The 10,786-nt window shown below is 42.6% G+C and overlaps 1 protein-coding gene across 3 annotated transcripts in view; it reads left to right on the top strand.

Moving 5' to 3' along the window:
- Positions 1-10,786, top strand: part of ATP11B (ATPase phospholipid transporting 11B (putative)) — a 124,814-nt gene that overhangs the window by 74,926 nt on the left and 39,102 nt on the right. For all 3 annotated transcript variants that reach the window (XM_018567062.1, XM_018567063.1, XM_018567061.1), the window contains exons 23-25: positions 64-123; positions 2,766-2,893; positions 8,301-8,439. In XM_018567062.1, coding sequence (XP_018422564.1) covers positions 64-123; positions 2,766-2,893; positions 8,301-8,439 — 327 coding nt within the window. The remainder of the gene's footprint in view (positions 1-63; positions 124-2,765; positions 2,894-8,300; positions 8,440-10,786) is intronic.

The following is a 10,786-nucleotide window of genomic DNA, read 5'->3' on the forward strand; positions in this document are numbered from 1 at the left end:
TGTATATTTGGTATTTTGGTATGCATACTTTTACTGATCTCAATGTTTTATTTTCTCTTGCAGAATGTGTGTTTTATCACACCACAGTTTTTGTATCAGTTCTTTTGTTTATTTTCACAGCAAGTAAGTGTAGCATTTCCTTTTTGTTACTGATATCACACATGATTTGTTATATTCATATTGTCATATTTTTATTTGAGCTAAGACTATAGATATTCCTGAAGTTCTCAAGTCCCTTCCCTTTAAAACAAAAATTATGTATTGTATTTCTCGCACTTTGTCATGGTTGCATCTATGAAAGAGAAATCTCCCACCAGTAGTACAAAACATGGGGATTTGGGAAAAAACTGTCATTACAGAAATTTGAGAGCTGCCATTTCTGATTTGTTTTTGATGGTGCAAACTCTGGTCGTTTTTATCCAACTTTTATTACCTAGCCACTGACCTGGAACACGAATGTGCTCATCTAGTGTTAGAGAAAGCAGTAGGTCCCCCTGCACTCCTTACATCGCTTCCGGTCCAAGTGAAAATAGTGGTGCTCGCAGTGACAATCACGGATGGCGCCGTGTACAACAGTCAATGAACAATAGCAATTACCCGCACTCCGTAAATGAAATTCAAAAAAAGTCAATTTATTTGGACTAAACGTCACACATATCGCATAATCCAACGTTTCGGGACCACGCAGGGTCCCTTCATCAGGTCAGAGATGTGACAAGTGACTTATCTAGTGTTAGACACCTGGTCTGCACATTTGTTCTGGGTCAGTGAGTCGCTTCAAATTTAAACAAGCAAAAGGATTGCATGCCCAAGATCTCTTTCTTTAAAAACTTGTTGGCAATGGAAGCTCCTATATTGTCCTAACGTTTATCTAAAAGCTAGTGTCTGCATTCACAGAAATGTATGAAAAGTTTCCATACCTGCACGGACAGATAATCAGGTGTTTTATTTTTTGTCAAACTCTGCCTCCTGTTTATATAAGTTTGCTCTAGTAGATAAAAGTGGCAGGTGTAAGTACTCTTCTTGGTGCTACTGAACATTAAGTCAGCTGTGCATTAAAGTGATTCAGGGTTTTTTTGTTTTTTTTTACGACTAGGAGGCCCACCTTTCTATAAAAATGCTGTTTTTCTTTAAAAAGGTTTCTCTTACTCATTTTCCAATGGGTCCCTGCAGTGCTCTCCCCCGCCCCCTGCACGGGTGCTTCTACAGCTAAGCGGCTGCGATGGAGGCACCCGTGCTCGCTTGTGCCTGCAATGGCTGTGTGCATCCATAGACACACACAGCCCTGCAGCAGGGCAAGGCCCTCCTCTCCACCCAGCAGTTTGATGGCAGAAAGAGCCTATGGCTCCTCTGCCATCAGTATCCTCCCCCATGAACAGAAAAACAGGGACCTGAGGATCGTTTCAGGACCAGCGGCGGTGACGAGCAAGTGTGGGGGGTACGGCGAAGAGACAAAAGGTACTGGGTGGTTTTGACCTTAATGCACAGAATGCATTAGGGAAAAAAAGAGCCCTGCCTTTAATGTTACTTTAAGAAACATTGCTCCCCACTAATGTGCCCTCATATCTAATATTGATGGAAAGCTTCTGAACCTGATATAAAAAAGCCTCAATGATTCCAAATTAAGGTGTATCCAGAGAAAAAGCCTTTAGGGTGGTATTAAGTTAAAATGTATTTTAAAAAATATTTTATTTTAGATATTTGTGTAAATAATTTATAATTGACTTTTAAAGTTTTAAAGACATGCTTTCTGTGTATAGTATGTGAACTTCTATGCAAGTAGGTGCAGCCATATTTTCATTATTACATAGGCAAGCACTTCTTTTCTGATTAGTACAATTGGACAATTCTAATTTACTCCCTATCTAAGTCTGTGAATCCGGTCCCACCCGACGGAAAACATTATACCCTCTATAAAGTTATCTAAACCCATTTCTGCAGGCCTTAGACATGGTAGCTAACCATATTCCGTGGTATATACACATGATTGATTGTGGGCTAATTTACCAATCTGTGTTTGAAATAATGCAATTACAATATAGGACAGCAAGCAATTTAAATATAAATAATTTTAGGCATTATAGTACTAATGCAAAATCTAGCCATACTGATAATATGCTCCAGTTTTCTTTTGCACAAGACTAGGAATCTGCTCTAGACTTGAACATGTAACACACCTCTGATACTTGGTGGTAGATATGTATTTTTAAAGATAAATAAATTAAAGAAGAGCTCCAGGAATTTTTTTTATTAACCCTTGCAGTGAGGCTACCACCACATTGCTGGGGTTAAGTGTGCGTTTGTGCTCAGGCTCAAAAATAACATTGTTGTTATACTCACCTGAAGCTCCAAGCCGACATCTTAGATCGGTACTTCCAACATCTCTCCCCCTCTGCAGAGCTCTAAGGTCCCATAAATCATCACGTCTGTACACAGTGTATAAACGTGAGGACGCTGAGGAAGAGTTCAATGCTGCAGGGTGGGGGAGGAAACTGGCTATAGGGAGCGCTGTGACAACTGGCTGGCTCGGAGCTTCGAATGAGTATATCTTTATTTTAGCACCCAGACACAAACGAGCACTTAACCCTTGCTGGGCTAGTCCCACTGCAAGGGTTAATTAAAAAAAATGTACTTTGAGTTTTTCTTTATGGTAATGTTTGACAAATAATCTTTGAGTCTTGGTGGCCGATAAGCCTTCTGAAGTGAAGTTCTTGATGTGATGTTATTGCTACTTTGTTAATCACGTTCCCTGTTTATTTTTGCAGACACTGTATGACAGTGTGTACCTGACTTTGTACAATATTTGTTTCACTTCCTTACCTATCCTGGTGTACAGTCTCTTTGAGCAACATGTGCATCCACATGTGTTACACACAAAACCTGGTCTCTATAGGTGAGTACATCTTCTCTGTTGTTATATCTGTTAGCAGTTTACATGTTTTGTTATCCGATTGTGTAAAGATTGTAAACTTGGCTAACTTGGCTTACTCTCTTAATGATGTGTACCTAATTCAGTTGTGTGGAATTTTGCATGATTACGTTCTGGTGAAGAGCATCATTTTTCAGCAAGCATACACACAGCATTACCAAGAAACCTGCCACTGAAATGAATACACAGGCTGCAATTGCTGACTTGATTTTTTTAGCTGTCTCCAGCCTCAGAATTTTCAGAACCAGATTAGTCAGTAATCCTGGTGTGCATTCTCCCGACCGAAAATTTGTACTGCGCATGCTTCGGCCCCAAGATGCTTTGCGGCTGCCCGAGAATTTTCAGATTTTCGGACGGGAGTGCGCGGGGAAGACACAGGTAAGTTAAAACCGCTTTTTCATGTTTTTGCATATATCTACTGCTTGCTAGCAGTAGATATATGCAAAAAAAAAGAGGGTTTAATAACCCTTTAATGTAAATTCTAGAGTTGTCTACCTTTTAACACCTCAAACACAAAGACAACACACTATTCACCATAAAACCACAGTTTTAAACACACTTTGCGGGGCACTGCATCAATCTGTAAAGTAAAATTGAACTGTTTATACCATTATATTTTAGTACGTGTATATATATCATGACACTGTTTCTAAGATAGAAATTCAGAAGCAAGTACTTATTAACATAATGGTGCTTATGCAAAACCCCATTAAAGAATGCAATGCTCAACATCGAACACTCCAAAATCTGTAACTTTGATCCTCCCCTTCAGGCAACATGAACAATTTCTTGACATTTGTTTGTGTAACTTTTTACCGTGGAGTACTGGTTTCTGTAGTTAAACTAAACTAAGTTTTGGATACTGACAAACAAAGCTGTTAGGACAGCCCCATATAACCCATCCCACTCACAACAAGCCTCATTTTTGTAGAAAGTAAAGGTGCCCATACACCTTACGATTATCGGATGAAACGTTTCGTCCGATCGAGTAGTCGTACGATTTTCGTACTTGAGACCCATCCTGCCCCGATGATCGCAAGATTAATTTAGCCGTAATTAACGACAAGCACCTGGACGAAATGCGGTCATTGATTTGTCGTATTTTCGTTCACGCATGCGCAGTGTAGATCGTACGACTTTTGACGGACGGAAACGCCAGCAACCTTACAACAATCGTACGATCGAGCAAAGTTTTCAAACATGCTTGACCGTCAAAAGTCGTACGATTGTACAGTAATGTTGGTTCGGGCACTCTATTCACACGTACGATTGTCGTTCGAAAAGTCGATCGCGTACGATTATCGTCCGATAATCGTAAGGTGTATGGGCACCTTTATAAGGAGTAAATCATAGGAAAACAGTGGAGAGGCACCTGCGCCCTGTAAAGTACTTTGACTGAGGGGCAGACAACACAGCAAACGTACACCAACAGGCAATTGTAACAAATGGGTCAAGACAGGCTCAATAGTACTCGGAGAGTAGCTTGAAGCACTTTACGACCAAAATCAGATGAGGCAGCTGTCTTCATGTGATTGGACGATGGCAAACAAAGTTGTAAGGGCAGCCCTATATAACCCCTCCCACTCTCAGAAAGCCTCGTTTTTTTTTGCTAGTGTCGATGTCTTCTCTGCTCTGAGCGATGCAACCCATTTATATTCTTTCCTTTCTACTGGTTTTTACCTAGACATTTCTAGCAAGATTCTAGTTGCTACATAGCCACTGTGGCTCTTAGTTTTCTTGCAGTTTTCTAAATCGTTTGACTCCTTAGCTGAGCCTTGGGGTACTGTAAACCCCATCTAGAGGGAGATGCAGGGCCAGTCTGTATCATTACTCTGTGCACTGAATTCTGTATTAGACGTTTGCCTAAGGAACCTAGTGTAACGCTTTAACAGCAGGGTGCTATATACTGTGTTTCCCCGAAAGTAAGACCTAGCGTTATCTTCAGGGATTTCTGTAATAGAAGACATACACCGAAAATAAGACCTAGTTCGGTGGTAGGTTTTACCGTATATTACAGAAATCCCTGAAGATAGCGCTAGGCCTTATTTTCGTGGGTTGCTGCACATATAATTGAATTTTACAATCGGACCCCTTGCTGGCTGCTTGGATGCAGCAATACATGTGCAAGTGGTCTGAGTGTAAAATTCAATTATATGCGCAGCTTGTCTTGTAAAACATATCAAGACCGCAAAAAGCTTACTGGCCGCAGCTCCCTCCCGCCCGCACATACACCTGTCTGCCTCGGCTGCCGCTGAAAACTACATTTCCCAGCAGGCACAGCGCGGCATGGCCAGTGAGGTCAGCTGAGGTGAGGGAACTTCTGATTGGTGGCTCCCTGGACAGCATCAGAGCGGAGAGATCCAGACAGCTGCAGCCAGGTACCGTACTGTGACAGTGTGTGACAGTATTCTTTCACTCCCCTTCTCCAGTACTGTATGAAAAAAAAGAAAATAAGAACTAATGTGTTTTTTTGGGGAGAAAAAAATATAAGACAGTGTCTTGTTTTCAGTGAAACACGGTAGATCCAGGGCTGTGGCACTGTTGCCTGTTGTGGCCCAGTCCCTGAGAACCCCAAAGGGGTGAGCTCACCAGGAGGATGAAGATCTGTATGGGTCTTGCCTCTAACAATCCACCCTTGACTGATGGAGGACCACAAGTGCCGTTTAAGCCAGGGCTTCTGCCCTTCATGGGAGCTCAGTGTGCTGTTGCACTCCGTTCCCTTAGGATCTAACTGTGGTGCTCTAGCCGCGACTTAGTCAGTACCCATACTGTTGCAGGGGACATTCTGGTACATTTTACATCTGAATTTGGTGCACCCTGTGGTACATCCTCATTTACATTTGTCTCCTTTTCTGTTTAATTCCAATGGCCTGTGTCATGGCATGCACGGGACATTTTTTTTCTCATTCCACCCATGCTGTCAGCTGCTTTTTGTCAGGAAAGATCACAGCACAGTGATCCTTGGATGTACTGGGCCCCTCTGCCTACAGTGACTGGTCACAAAAGCCAAACCCTTCCTGCTCTGCAGTGATGGGTTGTGAGTAACCCTAATGGCATTTTAGCTTACCACACATGGAAGGTGGATTATAGGCACAAAGTGAATGGGTCTGCAGGCCCATCAATCTCACGATCAGCACAAGGGGCAATAGGATGCTGTTTCCCAGAAAAAGACCAAAGCTCCTGCAGGTAAGCCTTTGGCTCTGGAAGTGAAGACATTTTCTACTTAAGCACCAGGGTTCTACTGTAAGACCAGGCTCTCCATGCCCACTAAGTCCAGGATCAAGCCTCTTGAGGTTGCCCCACTTGTCCTTCACTCCCATCTGGTCCCAGGACATCTCCCTTGTTTGGGTCAAGAACATTGTGTCTAGGGACTATAAACTAGTTTTGGTCTCTGCTTTCACCTCACTTCATGCTGTCAAGCTTGCCAGTCTCCTCGAAAAGGCAGGCAGATCTCCACTCTGCTTTCCAGCAGCTTCTCTGTCTCAGGGCATAACTCCAATTCCAGAAGAGGAAAGGTTACATGGGTTCTATTCGAACCTATTCACCGTCCACAAGGCAAATGGAGGCACTCTTCCCATTCTGGATCTAAAGGTCCTTAATAGATTCCTTTTAAGTACAAATATTCTGCATGGAATCTGTGCCCAGTCAGAGTTTGCTTCCCTTCAACCATGGGTCTGCACCAAGGTGTTAGTGCCTGTCTTAGTGCTGCTTCACTCTCACTCTCACTATCTTCTAATACAGGAGCAATCAGTCCAGAATCTGTCAGCCAATGAGCCATGCAGAACCTGCAGAGATTCGGATGGGTCCTAAATCTTTGCAGTGGATGCTCTGGTGACTTCGTGGGATAAGTTCAACTTGGTCAAGGGCTTTCCCCCTATTAAGCTCTTTCCTTCTCCTTCTCCTTCTTTGTCTATTGTCTTCCTTGCAGCATCGGGATAAAGGGCATTTGCGTGAACCTAATTGCACTGAACTTCCCCTGGAGAACTTGGGTACTCAGACATTCTCAGACTACTGTCACTCTTCGTGGGCCCTTCTGAATCATCCATATATTTTTTCCCAAGGGCCAGTCCACCATCCTGCTTCTTATCCCTTTCTGGCTTTAACAGCTTGGTTGTTTAAGCCTAGCTCCTGAGGGACAGGGTCTAGCTAATTCAGTTATCCCTAATGCTCTTAAAGGTTAAGAAACCAACTATTCCCAAAGTCTCCCTTGCACCTCTAAGGCCACCATTGCAAGTCTAGGAGGTTTCAGCCCAAGAAGTACTCCGTGGGATGTATCCTGTCTTTTCTCCAATCCAGTCAGGATCAGCATTGGGCTTAAGTACCATTAGGGCCAATTCTCATCCTTGATAATTATTTTCCAAAGATCACTTGCCTCTCACTCCTTGGTGAAGGACATTGCACAGAATGTCACTCACATTTTTCCCACTGTACGTTCCCCAGTGAGTCAGTGGGGTCTCAACCTGGTTCTTTCTGTTCTGCAGAAACTGTCCTTTGGTCTAACTCTACAAGATTCTGTGCCCTGTAATGTACGATTAAGAAAATAGGATTTTTTGTCTTGCCTATAAAATAAGTTTCTTGGAGTGCATTAGAGGACTCAGGTCCCTCTGCACTGTTTTCATAGGATTCGTTCTTATTGCTTTCTACAAAGCTGAGGCTTGCTGTTAGTGGGAGGGGTTATATAGGGCTGTCCTTACTGCTTTGTTTGTCAGTATCCAATCACTTGAAGGCAGCTGCATAAACTATGGTCTAAGACTATGGTATTCTGTAATGTACTCCAAGCAAAAGGCTACAGGTAAGTCACAATTAGTTATTTAATCCTGAGAGAAGAGGACTTCTGTTTGATTTTAGGTTTGCTTTTTTAGGCCTCATTCACACAGCGTTAAGTCAGGCTGTGCACGCCCATATCAAGCCGTTCCCAGGAGAGACAGGTGCTGCGCGTAGCAGCCTGTCCTTCCCCCATGGGAGGACCCTGTCCGCGACTGAGCACGGACACCTGGACTTGCACGGGTTTGCAGTTTGGGTGCGTGTATGACAGTGTATGGCCACGTCCTCCCATATGGAAGAACATGCTGTTGCACGCAGCACCTGTCCCTCCCGGGAACAGCCCGATACGGGATTGCACGCCGCATGGACATGTACGGCCCGACTTAATGCTATGTGAATGAGCCCTAAGTCTCCAGTATAGATATATTGTAACATGTTAAACACCATGTAGTAGTAATAAAATCCCTGTTTTTAGCTGATGCAGATGTACTGTATCATTATTTGGAGATTTCTTCCTCACTAGCTTAGTAATGTATATGAACAGTTATGGTTTCGATCAAATAATGGTTCAGTTGGTGATTTATTGATATTTCTGCAATTTCCACAGAGACATTAGTAAAAATGCCCTACTTGGATTTAAACCTTTCATTTACTGGACCTTTCTGGGCTTTGGGCATGCCTTTATCTTCTTTTTTGGGTCATATTTTCTGATGGGTGAAGATACTTCTCTTCTTGGAAATGGCCAGGTATGCAACAATCTCCTCACTGTGCTCTTTTATCATAGAGAAAATTGTTAAAACTGTAAATAAATATCTTGCAATTTTTTAGGAAGATCCACCACAACCTGGTTTTTTTTTGTGTGAATTGCTTAGGACAATGTGTTCTTCTTTGCCTGTAACACTAGATTGCAGAATTCTTGTAATGCTCTTAAAGGGATTTTCTGGCATCTGTTGCACAACATGCTGTCTGCTTTCTTTCCTGCCAAAGAAAGAGAAAATTCCATGCACTCTGGGGTGATGGCGAAGGAGTTCATCTAGCATATTGGTGGTGGCCAGAGTGTTTGTTAAAATTTAAACACTAGTGCAAATCAATTAATGCTAAATTAGTACCATGAACCAAAGGTGAATGAAGGCAAGTAGAGTCTTGGTTAGGGCATTTTCTTTCAGGTGAGACTGCTGCCTACAGGAGTATTGGACAATGGCAAACAAGAATCTGAACGCCAGCCCAGGGAAACCTCTCCTTCTCCAAGCATGTCTCAGTTTTTTCGCTAATTACCTACAAGAATGGATATCTTTTCTTCAGCTCTGCTAGGGAAAATTTAACTTTTTTGGTTGGCCTTTTTTTCTGAATATTATTTGTTCCGTTTGACTTTAATCTAGATTCCTTACTGCTTTGCTACTTGAGCTGGTCTCTACATGGATCTGACCCTTCCTCATCCTGGCTTTGGAGTGCTGTACCCAGACTCTGCTGGACTGGATGCTGCCAGGCTAACCCGAAAGTGAACTTTGGTCACTTGGTTTTGCATTAGATGGCTTCCATGTGTGTTCTGGTAACAAGTTAGCTGCAGAGTGCTTTCTAGGTCCAGATCAGTTGACATTGCCTCATTTTGCTCTTTCCCTAAAGACTTACTCTTAGTAGGCCGATTATGCTAAGCATCAGGAGCTACCCTGCTTTTTGGACTGCTGCGTACCTTTTGAATTTCCCTTTTTTCCATTAATTTGTGGCTGTAAGAGTTAATGCTGAAGGATCAAATGTTAATGTAATCTGCTCGGTCAAATAACTCACACTCTCTTTCCTGCCATTTAGCCTGGAGGAAGCATGCTGCTCCTGCTGGCAAAGGCTAATTTTTAATTTGTTTGTTCCATCCCTTGATGGGTTTAGGTTGACCAGCATCTCACTTGGTTCAAGGTTCGTTGCCCCCCTCTGGTTAGTGATAATTTTTTTCTTGGTTTTGGATATTAGGTTGATACTCGGTCTCCTCCCCTTGATCATGTCAGATGCCCCTTTCATGCAGCGGTTTGGCTTCATCTGGTGTCAGACTCAGTTCTTCAGGTGGCTTTTGGGCTGCGGTAGTCCTCAGTTCTAACACAGCATCCCCCACTGCTAACACTCCCTGAGAAAGTGGCTTTCCTAGTTGCCATTACTTTGACACACAGGGTTTCCGAAATTGGATAAGGTCGTCCTGCATCCAAGACTCTTTCCTGCCTAAGGTAGTATCGGCTTTTCTCTTGAATGAAGAAATTGTACTTCTGTTGCTTCATCCCAAGTTAGTGCACCCTAAGTAATTTGCATTACATTCTTTGGATGTTGTCAGGGCAATTAGTGTATTTGAATGCCAAGTCCGGGTTTCATAGGACTGATTCCTTGTTGGCACTTGTAGAGGGCCCAAATTAAGGACTTTGCAGGATCTGTTTCTACTATCTCACACTTGTTCTGTTGTCCAAGTGTATGTCATTTACCACAAAGAACCAACATTTCCGGTTACAGCGCAGTACGTGCGTTCTGGGCTTTCTGCCTTTATGCATCAATTTCTCATGTTTGTAAGATGCCCACTTGGTCCTCACTTAATACATTCACCAACTTTTACAAGGTGAATGTGGCAGCATCAGCTGATGCCAATTTTGGGTGTAAAGTTTTGCAGGCAGCAGTTTGAGTTATTGTTCTCTTTTAAGATGGCTAGCCTTTTTATACATTTTATTTTTGCCTGTCCTATTGTGACACTCCTGTGACCTTCAATGAACCAAAAATAAAATAGTGGTTTTTACTCACTGTGAAATCTGTTTTTTTTGTGTTCATTGGAGGACAAAGCACCCACCCTGTGGCTATGTGTGTAAATACTTTTATTTTTATTTGTACTGTCATTTAGCCGAAATATTCCACAAAGGGGGTGGAGAGTTGTTGGCGGCTAACGGGGACCACCCCACGTGCTGTCTTTTTTGTTTTTGTTTTATTTGTGCCTAATGTCCAGAAATGTAATATTTATTTTCACTAAAACTGCAAAACCCTTTTCAATCAGTTATTAAAACAAGTTGTATTTATATAGGATACCTTACACTTGGGGTGTCAGATCTGTGACTAGTAAAGAGTTGATAG

This window comes from Nanorana parkeri, unplaced genomic scaffold (genome assembly GCF_000935625.1).
Source record: "Nanorana parkeri isolate BGI_ZX_2015 unplaced genomic scaffold, ASM93562v1 scaffold1003, whole genome shotgun sequence".
Taxonomy (NCBI): domain Eukaryota; kingdom Metazoa; phylum Chordata; class Amphibia; order Anura; family Dicroglossidae; genus Nanorana; species Nanorana parkeri.